Consider the following 15,347-nt stretch of genomic DNA (forward strand, 5'->3'; position numbering starts at 1 on the left):
ACTGAAGGGGTGCACTGTCAACTAAGGACTCGGAGGTAGAAATGCTCCCCGGCTACTGTATGGGAACACACCCCTAACAATGAATACCCTTGCCAAACTTCAACCTGTGGGCCTTTGATGGCCTAAGTAATGATGTTGGCATCTGTAAGGGTTAAAACTGCCCTACAGAATATACCTATGGCAGACTTGCTCGTGCTGACCAACATTGTAATGTAAATAACTGCTCATGATTATGCACAATTGGCGTACACTAGTTTCCTTACCGAGGAAGAAAAATGGATAGAAGCTAGGAGGAAAATGACCTGTTTGAAAATATATGTGGAACTAAATGAATGACTGCACGTTAAAAAAGAAGATGACACTGGCATGATGAAGTGAAGGGCCCATTTCCCTTCCCGAAGAAATAAAGACATAGCAATACAACGTTAAGACAACATAAGCACTCCTGGTGTATGAAACAAAAGAAAGTTATGAGGAATTACAGCAGAGTTGCCCCGAAGGGATGAGGAAAAGGTGGAGGAAAGACAAAATTCTTTAACCCGTTAGGCCTCCACTTCTTTCTGGTAGATCTCTAGACATATACTTATGATTCGGGTTTCCTTCATGTTGTTTTAACATTATGGTTTTCCATAATAGAGTGGAGCAGAATGTATCCATGCTTCATGTCTATCCATTCTCTAGTCATGCAACATTACTCCCTAGCCATGCAGACTTCAAGGGAGGACTACAAATGGAAGGATAACAACTCTGGGTTTCTTGACTTGCCCTACATCTCAAAATGTACATGCTCTGCACTGTAGCCTTTTATGGTTGGCATAGAGATGTTTACTTTTGCTTTGATGCGTATGCACCTTCCCCATGATGCCTTTTCCTGTCAACCTCAAACATCTGATTTAACCCCAACAAGGAAGGTGCTAATTTGGTGGACAGTTACATTCTCTTTAAGGACTCAAAAGGGGAAACTTGTATTACTGAATGTGGGGTGATACAGTGTAACCCTGCATTTCTTGTAAATCAACCTTACCAGGAACCCATTAACCAGAACAGCAGTAAACACTCCTTTATAATACAGTTTATTATCTTGATCATTATATTTCTTTAGGGTAAATAGAAAGTAGTCCTTTGATGCTGCTTCACCATTTCACTTAAAATGCTCATGTACTTAGATGGAAATTGTACACAATTTCACCACAAATCATTTACCTATGTACATTATGAGTTTCCCGGAACAATATCCCCAGGTGGGCTACTGCTCCAGGAAAATATGTCTTTCCTGGTAGGTCTTAGCCCAGAATGATCAGGTCCGCAACATCCAGACCCGATAATTCATGGCCAAGAAACATAGGGGGTCAAACATTCCTGTGGAGCTGCAGGGGCTGCAGGCAGCTTTTGCAAGTGGCCCTCATCTGTCCTCATCATTCAGCTGGGGAAAGCAGAAGAAGGACCTGCCAGCTAACGCAAAAGGCAACCTGTCCTCTTGCAACTCCGACCCCATTCCACCCCAACATGAGCAAAGGAAAAACTTCCATTACATTTACCACCTGCTCCAAGAAGTGGCAAATGTTTGTAAATTTGGGTCCTTTATTTCTTCAGGAAGGGGGAAAAACATGCAGAACTGGGACTAGTATTATGGGTACGCAAGTTATTCCCCATTCTGGGGAAAATTACTTGCAATCCCAGGTATCTCATGGGGGATACCACTCGGTATCATTAAATCTGGGCATGGTACCTCTCCACGGAGATAACTGACAACTCTATATGAGGTCCAGAAACGGATAGCTAACATGATAATTCTTCCTTCAGGTCCCAGCCCCTTCACAGATTCCATGATATCTAAAGCAACTTTCCACCAGAGTCAGTCATGCACTTCTACAGGACTCAATGGAAGTTTGTTAATGACCTCAACCTTGTTGCTACACGCACAAGCACAATCCCTTATTTTGTGATCTATTATGGAATCCATTCCTGCCAAACAATAACAAATCCTAACTTTACTATTAGGCAAGACATCAACCTCAGTTTTCTTCATGCACAAAATCAACTATTTTCTCTCTCAGGGTTAAGGGTGTGTGATTTTTATACCATGTGCTAGTCCACTACCGTTAATGCTCAACAGGTCCTTAACTTCCCAATATGTGTTCAATGTTTCATTTAACTTCAGTTAGAAGGCCAGTATCAGAGCAGGAACTCCTTAATATGTCTTTTGATCTCCTCCTGTTCTACTTGAAATCAGTCACTATAGTCTATATCACGAAATGTGAAATCTAGGCCATGTCTTTCCATTCCATCTGCATGAGAAAGCGGGAAAAGCATTCACCCGCTAGGTTTCTTACGCCTGGCAGATAGTCCAAGAAGAATTGTAGCCTTCTAGTCCCATCTGCTACCTAGCAAACCTGTGGGTACTACATACTGATGCTTTGGTATTAGAAGCATGGTTCAGCCACCTTAGGTCTATGTGAAACACAAACGGTAGACCCCTATAGTAAAAATGTCAAATGTTTGATGGCCCAACAGCATGATAAATCTATGGGGCAGTACTTTTGTAACTCTTTTACAGGAGAGTGACTGATTCTACACCAATCTGGTATTTATCTCTCTCTATGTCCAAACCAACGTCTTTAAATCTTTGCAGAACGTCCTTTAAATGCTGTTGTGGCCACTGACATCAACCCCTAAATTAAAATGTCAACCTGAAAGCGGGCAACTCAGGGGCTGCCATTCTTAATCTGCATGTTGATGCATTGGAAGACCACGGTGGCAGAATCTGAAGACACCCAATGGTGCAATAAATGGTGTAAGATATCTAGAGTCAGAATGGCGTTCAACTTTTTTGTAGGCTGCGGATAGGTCAATAAAGCTGACAAAAGAGACCTTGCTGATTAAACTAAACGTCTCCCTAAGAGTGGGAAAGGGATGGTGGGAAATCTAAATAGTTGAGCTTCAATCCTGTAAATCAATGCATAACTTGAAGCCCCCACTCCTCAATTTCTGGGCCAGAACAGTGGGATTTAGGCATTTAGGCGGTCATTCTGACCGCCTAGGGCGGCGGTTGCCGCCCGCCATGCGGTCACCGCCGAATGACCACCCCGTGGTCAAAAGACCACGGCGGCCACTCCAACTTTCCCGCTGGGCCGACGGGCGCCCTCCAAAAGAGCGCCCCCGCCGGCCCAGCGGGAAAGCCCCTGCAACAATGAAGCCGGCTCCGAATGGAGCCGGCGGAGTTGCAGGGGTGCGACGGGTGCAGTGGCACCCGTCGCGATTTTCACTGTCTGTTAAGCAGACTGTGAAAATCTTTGTGGGGCCCTGTTAGGGGGCCCCTGCACTGCCCATGCCAGTGGCATGGGCAGTGCAGGGGCCCCCAGGGGCCCCACGACACCCGTTCCCGCCAGCCTGGTTCTGGTGGTGAAAACCGCCAGAAACAGGCTGGCGGGAAGGGGGTCGGAATCCCCATGGCGGCGCTGCCTGGGGCCAGGGGAAAACCGGCGGGAAACCGCCGGTTCACCTTTTTTGACCACGGCTTTACCGCCGCAGTCAGAACAGCCCAGGAAGCACCGCCAGCCTGTTGGCGGTGCTTCCGCTGCCCTCCGCCCTGGTGGTCAGAGACCGCCAGGGTTGGAATGAGGGCCTTAGAGGCTTAAATGGGCTTAATTATCCCTTCTCTCAAACGTTTACCAAATTCATTTTCAAATGGTTTCTTAATTATTTTGGGAAATGGGTTTATTTTGTGGGAGAGAGGATTGGTCTCTTCTTTGAACCTTTTTAGTGCTGGAGATTCTTTAGGTGACAGAGTTTGGCCGAACATAGATCATGGAATTCATTGCAGATGTCATTGTCCCTCAGGAATTTACCTATGAGTAAAGATGGCCCAGCCCCCCACCAATTTTCCAGGCCCCCCCCAACACTACAAGGGGACCCCCTATGCAACCGAAGCCCAATGAAGATATAGGAGACTCAGGAGACTCTCATAACGTTCTGCAGCGGAGGTGGGAGGTTGTGTTATGCCATTGATGGGTCCCTCCGTTTATCTATATTCAACATGACTAATAATTTACTCGATGAAGATTTCGCCCTAGTAACATTTCATTTCCTTTAATCGGTTTATTGGGTAAGGCTGAATAAAAACATTCATATTTCTCACAACCTTCGAGAGGGGCCACGTAGATCTGTTTACTGACTCCCACACAGCTTGCAGAGCTAGGGGGCTGTATAACGGACTTGTAAAGGTACCTTGAGTTAAGTGCCTGACTTTAAGTACTTTGTGACATTACGAATATTGGTCAAGAATTGCGAGCATGCGCTTTCTGACTTGCACTGTTCCACTTCACACAGGAATGTATAATAAGGTGTACCCTACAACTTTCCTGGAAGGTTTTAAATGTTCGTCTGCGAAATAAATACTTTTAAGAACACCATGCTCAGTATAATAGTTTTTTTACCTGTCTGCTCTGTATTTCACAAAGGTTTGTTCACCGTGTGACCACCTAATTTAAGCTCAATTTTCGACCTATTGGATGTTCTGATGTTTAGAAAAACATATATTTATAAGTCATTTGCGGTCTGAAAAGCAGTTGAGGGTGACACGTGTTGGCTGAATCTTACACAACTTCGAATACCTATTTTCCTTGTTAATCAGGAACAAAATAATTTATCAAGCTATCACATCAGGTTTCAAATGCCGATAAATGACTACAAACAAAGATCTGGAAACTTTGATCTCTTGTTAGATGATATAATTTTAGGGCACAGCAAAAGTTGTTATATCTGTGATATACTGTGAATCCTGCTAAAAATGTATTCTGACCACTCAAGCATCTTAACGCCACAAGATTATTCTTTCTATAAAAAGTGTGTCCTGATCTTTCATTACCTGGTCAAATAATTAAATGTCATTCTATTGCCAGCCACTGACCTGCATGTTACTTTATTATATCCAAGGTTGGCAGACCGCTTTGAGTCTTTTCTCGTTAGTTAAGGATTTTTTAGATTTGTTATCAAATTAACTAAATTAACAGTTGTCCTTATGTCAGAATAAGCAAGATAATACGGGATCCTAGATAGCTGAAGCATTTTTCTTTTCTGATGGGCAAGAATCCTAGAAATAGTTTTGTAGAAGAATGCACACTTACTAATACCAAACTTAGTAAGTATGCCCTCCTGCTATCCACTTACCTTATTAATATCCTCTTCTGTAATTCTTTTTTGTTTCTGTACCTTAAGTTCACTTTGTATTTCTTCTACAGCTTTTAGTGAATTCAATGTAGTATGAAGTTTGGAGTCTTCCACATAAATGCCACTGTTGAAAAGATAATCAAAGCTTATCAATATGAAATGTTATTTCTGTCATACATGCTCAACACATAGGGCCTGATGCACAAACTACATGTTGTAGTACATAAAGGCGTACTTAAGTGGTACACTTACAAGAAAATGCAATTGACATGCCTACAAGTGGGAATCTCCACCTCTTCTATTTTTTTCATGAGGAGAGCTCTAACTATTTAAGTTCACTTCTTAGTAGGAGGGGCCTTGGGGGATGGTGGGAAAATGAGGAATGTCTACTCCAAAATAGGTGGAGGTTAGAAAGAATTTGTGGGGGGGGTTTAGGGAGTGGTAAGGAGGAGTTTAGGGAGGGACATGCTAAAACAAACAACACCACAATACTCTAAGCATATTTGTTAGACATGACTTTCTGCGGGATCATTCCCAAACTTTTTGTCTTCAGCCTTCGGTTTTCTTGAACCTGTTTTTGTTGGCTTTTAGGGCTCTGCTCACTTTACTACTGTTAGCCAGTGTTAACGTGCTTGTGCACTCTCCTCAAATCATGGTAACATAGGCTTACACCCAACTGGCACATTTAATTTACTTGGAAGCCCATAGTAAAGCAGCACTACATGTACCCAGGGCCTTTAAGTGCTTCTAGTTTGCCTGGAGCACTTATTGTGCCACCCACTTAGGCAGCCCTTTAAATATGTCTCAGGCCTGCCATTGTATCCATTGTGTGCTTGTGCAGTTTTAAACTGCAATTTCAACCTGGCAAGTTAAGCCTCGTGCCAGGCCCAAACCTCCCTTTTTAATATATGTTACCCCTAGGGTAAACCCTACACAGCCCAGGGGCATGGTCCTGTGTATTTAAAGGATTATAGATGTACTTTTAGTTTTACATGTCAAGGTAGTGAAAACTCCTAAATTCATTTTTCACTACTGTGAAACTCTTCAATCCTCATCTCCCATAGGATAAAATTGGGTTTCCTTATTACATTTAATAAATTGTAACTTTTAATTGGAAGCAGATGGGAATGGCGAATTTGGTGTCTAAAAAATTGTAATTTAAAACAATCTTTGCTGGGAAAGTCGGATTTTAAATTACAATTCTGAAAATGTCAGTGACATGACTAGGTGTTGCTGGAAGTTGGTCCATGTGTATTGCTCTCAGACAGTGACAAAATGGGGAATAGTTCTTGGCAGTATGGGCTAACTTTGACTTGAAAGGGGAGTGGAACTGTCACATACCACACTTGTACATCACAAATCCTCTGCCTGAGCACACTCACAAAGGTTTGATCCTAGTCTGTTATGACCTCAGACAAGCTGCGGCCAAGGCAGGAGGCTGGAAATTCCAAGCACTTCTGGGGTTGGAAGCCTTTAGAAACTTCTCCTACTTCAAAGTGGGCACCAGGTATAAATATGCGACCCTTGGACCCAACTTATCAGAACACCTCTGGACCTGTGGAAGACTTTGAAGGACTGCTGTGCTGCTCTGCAAGAAGGACTGCTGCTCTGCTGCCCTGCTGCTTTGTTGCCTGTGTGAGAACAACTGGATCCTCATCTTGAACCCAGAACCACCAGAGTGACTCTAAAGACAAGTTGGCTGGCCTCCGGACCAGAGCTTTAAGGCTCCAACCACCTTGAACCCAGCATCTGGACTCTGCCTGCTGTGAGTCTTGCCCACCAAATGGTGCCACCCCAATCCGTGATGCTTAGAAGTGGGTCTGAAGGTGCTCTGTCAGCCAAGCTGTGGTCCTAGCAGACCCGACCCATCGTAACCATTGCTGCTTGATGTAGTGTGATACAGGACTTCACATCACAGCCCCACAGCTCCTCGGAACCACCCCTGCCCAACGCATCCCGGTGCAGGGCCTTGCATCGCAGCTCTGCAGGCCATTGGAACTGCCACTGTGTGCCGCATCTCGGTACAGAACCTGGCATTGCAGCACTGCAGCCCATCCGAGCCGTGGCTGTGCAATGTATCCTCTTAGCTCTGCAACCTGGATTTAATGTACTTTGTTCAGTGGGACTACCTTGGTCCTTGTATCTGGCTCATGCCCCATAGCTGACACCCTGAACTTGTGACTTTTTCCCAGTCTGGCACGACCAGATGACCACAGTTGGTGTGTTGTTCTTCTAAGCACTGTCTTCAGTTAAATATTAAAAATTGCATATCTCCTGTTCTGTTGATTGGGTTTTTGTCGTTTTGCTGTCAATTTATTACATTTTACTCTATTTTTGTCAGTTGGTGTGGGATTTTTCTTGTGTTGTGTAGCATAACTACTTCACACATCGCCTCTAGGTTAAGCCTGACTGTTTTGCGTCAAGCTAACAGAGGGTTAAGCACAGGTTCATTTCAGATTTTCTTGTATCTCACCCTACCAGAAATTGTGGTTGCTGCTTGAGCAGGGTTAACCTCCCCCTCCACCTGTAGCCAGTAACACACATTTCATACTCCACTGCTATTTGAAAACTACACTTCCAAAGTCACAACGGTCCAAAAGGCCACAAAACAGTGGAACATATACTCTAGCCCAGACTTAAAGTACATCTAGTTCAACACAGACCACTCGCAGGTATTGCATCACACCTCCACAGAAAGTAAAGGAAGTATGGGTTTAAAATAAAACCTCATTCAAAATAATGTTACATAATTAAATATTTTGAGTTTAATATTAACCCCTTAGCTGCTGGGCCTTTCCCCCCCAGTGCTGAGCCCTTTTTTGGCTATTTGGGGTAGTTCGCGCTTAGGGCTTCATAACTTTTTGTCCACATAAGCTAACCACGCCAAATTTGCGTCCTTTTTTTCCAACATCCTAGGGATTCTAATGGTACCCAGAGTTGGTGGTTTCCCCTGGAGGAGACCAAGAAAACAGCCAAAATACAGTGAAAATTTAGTTTTTTCCAAAAAAATGGGAAAAAAGGGCTGCCGAAGAAGGCTTGTGGTTTTTTCCCTGAAAATGCCATCAACAAAGGGTTTCTGGTGCTAAAATCACTATCTTCCCACCTTTCAGGAACGGGCAGACTTGAATCAGAAAACCAAATTTTTCAACACAAATTTGGCATTTTACTGGGACATACCCCATTTCTACTATATTTGGTGCTTTCAGCCTCCTTCCAGTTAGTGACAGGAATGGGTGTGAAACCAATGCTGGATCCCGGAATGCTAAACATTTCTGAAAACTAGACAAAATTCTGAATTCAGCAAGGGGTCATTTGTGTAGATCCTACAAGGTTTTCCTACAGAAAATGACAGCTGAAATAAAAAAAGATTGAAATTGAGCTGAAAACAACAGCCATTTTTCTTTATGTTTTACTCTGTAACTTTTTCCTGCAATGTCAGATTTCTGAAAGCAATATACCGTTTTGTCTGCTGGACTCTTCTGGTTGCGGGGATATAAAGGGCTTGTAGGTTCATCAAGAACCCTAGGTACCCAGAGCCAATAAATGAGCTGCACCCTGCAGTTGGTTTTCATTCTATACTGTGTATACAGCAATTCATTTGCTGAAATATGAAGAGTGAAAAAGAGGTATCAAGAAAACCTTTGCATTTCCAAAATGGGATCAAGATAAGGTTTTGAGGAGCAGTGGTTATTTGCACATCGCTGAATTCCGAGGGGCCCATACTAGCATGTGAATTGCAGGGCATTTCTCAAATAGACGTCTTTTTTACACACTCTCTTATATTTGGAAGGAAAAAATGTAGAGAAAGATAAGGGGCAATAACACTTGTTTTGCTATTCTGTGTTCCCCCAAGTCTCCCGATAAAAATGATACCTCACTTGTGTGGGTAGGCCTAGTGCCCGCGACAGGAAATGCCCCAAAATACAACATGGACACATCCTATTTTTTTTATAGAAAACACAGCTGTTTTTTCCAAAGTGCCTACCTGTAGATTTTGGCCTCTAGCTCAGCCGGCACATAGGGAAACCTACCAAACCTGTGCATTTCTGAAAACTAGAGACCTAGGGAAATCCAAGGAGGGGTGACTTGCGGGGCTCGGACCAGGTTCTGTTACCCAGAATCCTTTGCAAACCTCAAAAAGTGGCTAAAAAAACAAGTTTTCCTCACATTTCGGTGACAGAAAGTTCTGGAATCTGAGAGGAGCCAAAAATTTCCTTACACCCGGCGTTCCCCCAAGTCTCCCGATAAAAATGATACCTCACTTGTGTGGGTAGGCCTAGCGCCCGCGACAGGAAACGCCCCAAAGCGCAACGTGGACACATCCAAATTTTTGGAAGAAAACAGAGGTGTTTTTTGAGAAGTGCCTACCTGTAGATTTTGGCCTCTAGCTCAGCCGGCACCTAGGGAAACCTACCAAACCTGTGCATTTCTGAAAACTAGAGACCTAGGGGAATCCAAGGAGGGGTGACTCGCGGGGCTCGGACCAGGTTCTGTTACCCAGAATCCTTTGCAAACCTCAAAAAGTGGCTAAAAAAACAAGTTTTCCTCACATTTCGGTGACAGAAAGTTCTGGAATCTGAGAGGAGCCAAAAATTTCCTTACACCCGGCGTTCCCCCAAGTCTCCCGATAAAAATGATACCTCACTTGTGTGGGTAGGCCTAGCGCCCGCGACAGGAAACGCCCCAAAGCGCAACGTGGACACATCCACATTTTTGGAAGAAAACAGAGGTGTTTTTTGAGAAGTGCCTACCTGTAGATTTTGGCCTCTAGCTAGGCCGGCACCTAGGGAAACCTACCAAACCTGTGCATTTCTGAAAACTAGAGACCTAGGGGAATCCAAGGAGGGGTGACTCGCGGGGCTCGGACCAGGTTCTGTTACCCAGAATCCTTTGCAAACCTCAAAAAGTGGCTAAAAAAACAAGTTTTCCTCACATTTCGGTGACAGAAAGTTCTGGAATCTGAGAGGAGCCACAAATTTTCTTCCACCCGGCGTTCCCCCAAGTCTCCCGATAAAAATGATACCTCACTTGTGTGGGTAGGCCTAGCGCCCGCGACAGGAAACGCCCCAAAGCGCAACGTGGACACATCCAAATTTTTGGAAGAAAACAGAGGTGTTTTTTGAGAAGTGCCTACCTGTAGATTTTGGCCTCTAGCTCAGCCGGCACCTAGGGAAACATACCAAACCTGTGCATTTCTGAAAACTAGAGACCTAGGGGAATCCAAGGAGGGATGACTTGCGGGGCTCGGACCAGGTTCTGTTACCCAGAATCCTTTGCAAACCTCAAAAAGTGGCTAAAAAAACAAGTTTTCCTCACATTTCGGTGACAGAAAGTTCTGGAATCTGAGAGGAGCCACAAATTTCCTTCCACCCGGCGTTCCCCTAAGTCTCCCGATAAAAATGATACCTCACTTGTGTGGGTAGGCCTAGCGCCCGCGACAGGAAATGCCCCAAAACAGAACGTGGACACATCACATTTTTTCATAGAAAACAGTGCCTACCTGTGGATTTTGGCCTCTAGCTCAGCCGGCACCTGGGGAAACCTAGCAAACCAGCACATTTTTGAAAACTAGAAACCCAGGGGAATCCAAGATGAGGTGACTTGTGGGGCTCGGACCAGGTTCTGTTACCCAGAATCCTTTGCAAACCTCAAAATGTGGCTAAAATACCACGTTTTCCTCACATTTCGGTGACAGAAAGTTCTGGAATCTGAGAGGAGCCACAAATTTCCTTCCACCCAGCGTTCCCCCAAGTCTCCCGATAAATATGATACCTCACTTGTGTGGTTAGGCCTGGTGCCTGCGACAGGAATAGATCACACAACGGTCAATGTTGGTCCTTACGTGAGGCAGCTGTTGACCCTGGGGTGATCCATTCCTGACACAGGCACTAGGTGTAGGCACTCAAGTGGGGTAGTGTTTTTATCAGGACAGGTGAGGAGTCACTGGGTGGTAGGAATGTTGTGGATCCCAGCATATTCCTGTAGTTTGTGTGACAGAAATGCGAGAAAAATAGAGTTTTTTTCAACATTTCAGCTTTGCAGGGTATTCTGGGTAAGAAAACTTTGGGGAATCCACACAAGTCACACCTCTGTGGACTCCCCCGAATGTCTAGTTTCCAGACATGTTTGGGTTTAGTGTGTTTCTCTATATGGCCGCCGAATCCAGGACCAAAAACACAGGTGCCTGCCTTACAAAACCAGTTTGTTTTGCCATAGACAATTTTGATGTCTCCACAATATGATTTGGGTGGTGGAATTTGGGGCTGAACTAAACTGGTGAGCTCCCAAGAGAGCACTCTCTCTCTGCTTGCCGCCGCATTCACCTGCTCTCTGGGTTGGCCTAACCCACTATTACCCAGTTGCACGAACAGCTTGCGAAGGGACAGCAGGACTGTCCTCATCACCACCCTCATAATGTACTGGAAGAGGAGTTTTCGAATGGGACTCCTCTGACTGAAAAATCACTCCCAGAGTCTGCGCCATTGTCCTATCCCTCAGATGCTGTCTCAGTATCTGATGTCTCAGTCTCTGATCCTATGTCAGAGCGGTCCTCTATAACCCGAGTGCAGGCAGCAGTCATCCATCAAGATGCCATCTCTGCTATTGGCTAAACTGTTGCTCTAAAACACTAGCCTACGTAGACAGTCACAAAATCAATGGTGTGTGTGAGATACGTGCAACAGTAGAGGCCACCTTACCTGCGCTTCTTCCCTCAATCAGCACGTACTTTCAAGACACTCAAAAAACACCTTGTCACATACCATTCGTTACAGTCTTTAGCACCTCCTGCGCCCAGTCCAACAATCATTATTGGTGCTCCCACTCCCTCCTCCTCGGATTCCCTCATTACCACCCAGCAAAAGTGCCCTTCATCTCTCCATAGACTTTACTAATGTACTCAGCTATTTACATAAAATACAGATGTGCTCTTTGCAGTAGGCATATAAACCTTCTGCGCTTCTTTATGGCACTAAAACTGCCACTAGACAAGTCGGACCCTTTTCCCCCCAGGGAAACCACACACATATTGACAAAAGTGATGTATATATGACAGCCAACCACCTGAAACTCAACTCAAGCAAAACCGAAATAATCCTCTTTGGCCCTCACCAAAAAAACCTGGGACCCCCCATGGGGGCCCAACACGCTAGGCCCTGTACCCACCCCCGCCAACTACGCACGCAACCTCAGCATCATCCTAGACTCCTCCCTCTCTATGACCCAACAAATCAACGCTCTTACCTCCTCATGCTTCAACAAACTCCGTATACTGAAAAACATTCAAATGGATCCCCACAGAGACCAGAAAAACTGTCACTCACGCACTCATCAGCAGCAGGCTTGATTACAGAAACGCCCTCTACGCCGGCACCACTCTAAAACTCAAGTGCAAACTACACGCATCCAGAACTCAGCAGCACGACTCATCCTCGACCTCCGCCGACACGAACACATCTCTCCACACCTCAAATCCCTCCACTGGCTCCCCACTGACAAAAGGATCACCTTCAAGATCCTCATCCTCGCACACAAATCACTCCACAACACAGGCCCTGCCTACCTCAACGAGAGTCACCTTCCACACCCCCACACGAAACGTCCGCTCAGCTGACCTCTCTCTCGCCTCTGTCCCACGCATCAAACACACCACCACCGGGGGCAGATCCTTCTCCTACATTGCACCCAAAACATGGAACGCACTCAAACCCACATTCGCAAGACCCAAAACCTACTTCTTTTCAGGAAGGGCCTCAAAACCTGGCTTTTTGAACAGTGAACCTCCTAGCCCCTTTCCCTCCCCCCGTCCCCCCCCCCCAGCGCCTTGAGACCCTCACAGGTGAGTAGCGCGCTTTATAACTCTCTTTGATACAGATCTACCTATATATATATATATATATATAAATATATATATATATATATATATATATATCTACATAGATATATCTATAGATATCTACATAGATATATCTATAGATATATCCATGTACCTAGATATATCTATCTACATAGATATATATATATAGATATATACATATATTTTTTTTTAGTTGTTGTATGGTTTCCTTGGGGGCCAAAATGGCCCCCAGGGAAACCCTACAACATCTAAAAAAAAATTGCCCCCACAGGGGGTCACCCTGCCCACGGGCGACCCCCTGTCATTTCATATATTTTTTTTTTTTTCTTTTTTTGAAAAAAAAAAAATCCCCTGGGGGGGGGGCGCGATCGCACCCCCCACCCCCCCCCCAGGGGGCACCTACCGTTTTTTTTATTAAAAAAAATTATGCCGGGGGGGGGGGCGGCCCGTTTTCCGGGGGGAGCCGCCCCCCAAAAGTGAAATCATTGGTGTCTAGTGGGGTTTCCTGGCCCCCGATCGCAGCTGTGCTGCGATCGGGGGCCAGGAAACCGTTTCAGAAGGCCTCGTAAGAAAGGGGAGACTCTCCCCTTTCTTACGAGGCCTTCTGAAACTGTTTCTGGCCCCAAACAGTTTCAGAAGGCCTCGTAAAAAAGGGGAGAGTCTCCCCTTTCTTACGAGGCCTTTTCAAAATGTTTCCTGACCCCCCCGATCGCAGCTGTGCTGCGATCGGGGGAGCCAGGATACCTGAAAGTGTTTCCTGGCCCCCGATCGCAGCACAGCTGCGACCGGGGGCCAGGAAACACTTTCAGGAAGGCCTCGTAAGAAAGGGGAGAGTCTCCCCTTTCTTACGAGGCCTTCCTGAAAGTGTAAAAGGCCGTTTTCCCCATGAAAGCAGGAAGCGGCCGCAAGGCTGCTCCCTGCTTTCATGGGGAAAACACCTTTGCAACGTCAGCGCGCGCTGACGTCACAAAGGGGCGGGTGGGGGGCGGGGGGAGACACGGTAGCTTCCGTGTCTCCCGGGGGGAGTAAAAAAAATAAAAAAAAAATCCTCGGGTGCGACGCACCCGAGGATTTATTAATGCCCTTCCTGGTGTCGGCCACTGGTCGTGACCCGCACCAGGGAGGGTGTGTGGGCATCGGCCAGTGGCCGACGCCCGCACTTAAGAGGTTAAATGTATATATAAGATTTGTTCAAGCTAAAAAGTGATCATAAAAATTGAAAAATATATAATTTGAACAATTTATACTTAACTTTTTATTTAAAATAATAATTAAACATTAATTTACTAGTGTGGCTGTGATTATGTTTACATTTTGTTTAAAAATAATATTGATAAAATAAAATGCATATTTTAATTATTTTCATATTTAATAAAGATGCAATGAATAAATGTGCTGTAACATTGTATTTTATCACTTCTATGTTATTAATTACCATTTAAAAAGAATGTATCTATATTTTATCTTCGAGAGATCTCAGACTCTGTGATGGAGATCTCTGCCTACATGTGAAAAGTTATTGATAGGAATGTCCTGCTCATAAATCTACCCTGAAAGTATATCCCCTAGGAAGTGGCCCACTAAATTAATGCCAGAGAACCAGAGTGGCCAGTATGACGGCACCTTCAAGACCCCAAAAGAAATATGTTAATCTCAGAAGTGTACAAAACACTACAAAATGGGGCTTTTTCCTTGGTGAAATCACTCAAAGGGACAGCACCTCATGACAATGCAAGCTAAGGAATAATTAGGATGTCATCTCATTGCAACAAAGACAATGCTCAAAACTCGGCGTTATAGTTGTGTTTACCATTCAACAACTGCCTACCTGCAAATATTTGATGCCCAATGATGTGGTAGCCACAGATATGAATATTGACATTCACATCGGATTGCATGTGGAAACCTTACCTTGTCAAAGATATGGCAGTAAAGCTGCAACAGAAAGTGCTACCAGAGACAAGTTATCTGCATCTTCTTTGTCTTTGTTGATGGACACCAGCATTGAGTATCTCTCTTGTCAACACTGTTGTGTTACCCCTACGTTCCTGGGGGTCACACCCGGTAGATTCCCATAGCCCCAAAGGGAAGTTATATCCTTTGCAGTGAAAAGGAAAACTGGACGGTGTTTCTCATGCCTCTCCTACTGAGTTAGGCTTGAGTATATGTGAAGGTTTGAAGTCAGACAACCCTGGCAGAGAAGCTCTCATCTGCAAGTGGAAAATAAAGACCTATACACCATACCCAAAAATCACTATGCACACATAGTGGTTGATATTATACAGTGTATAACTTATTTTACACTATTTCTATATAAACATGT

At 44.8% G+C, this 15,347-nt stretch overlaps 1 protein-coding gene across 1 annotated transcript in view; it reads right to left on the reverse strand.

Moving 5' to 3' along the window:
• The window catches only part of DNAH14 (dynein axonemal heavy chain 14), a 923,784-nt gene that overhangs the window by 785,094 nt on the left and 123,343 nt on the right, over positions 1–15,347 (reverse strand). Inside the window, exon 12 of the mRNA XM_069236199.1 lies at positions 5,170–5,293. Within this exon, the coding sequence (XP_069092300.1) occupies positions 5,170–5,293 (124 nt within the window). The remainder of the gene's footprint in view (positions 1–5,169; positions 5,294–15,347) is intronic.

The sequence above is a fragment of the Pleurodeles waltl genome, chromosome 5, assembly GCF_031143425.1.
Source record: "Pleurodeles waltl isolate 20211129_DDA chromosome 5, aPleWal1.hap1.20221129, whole genome shotgun sequence".
Taxonomy (NCBI): Eukaryota; Metazoa; Chordata; class Amphibia; order Caudata; family Salamandridae; genus Pleurodeles; species Pleurodeles waltl.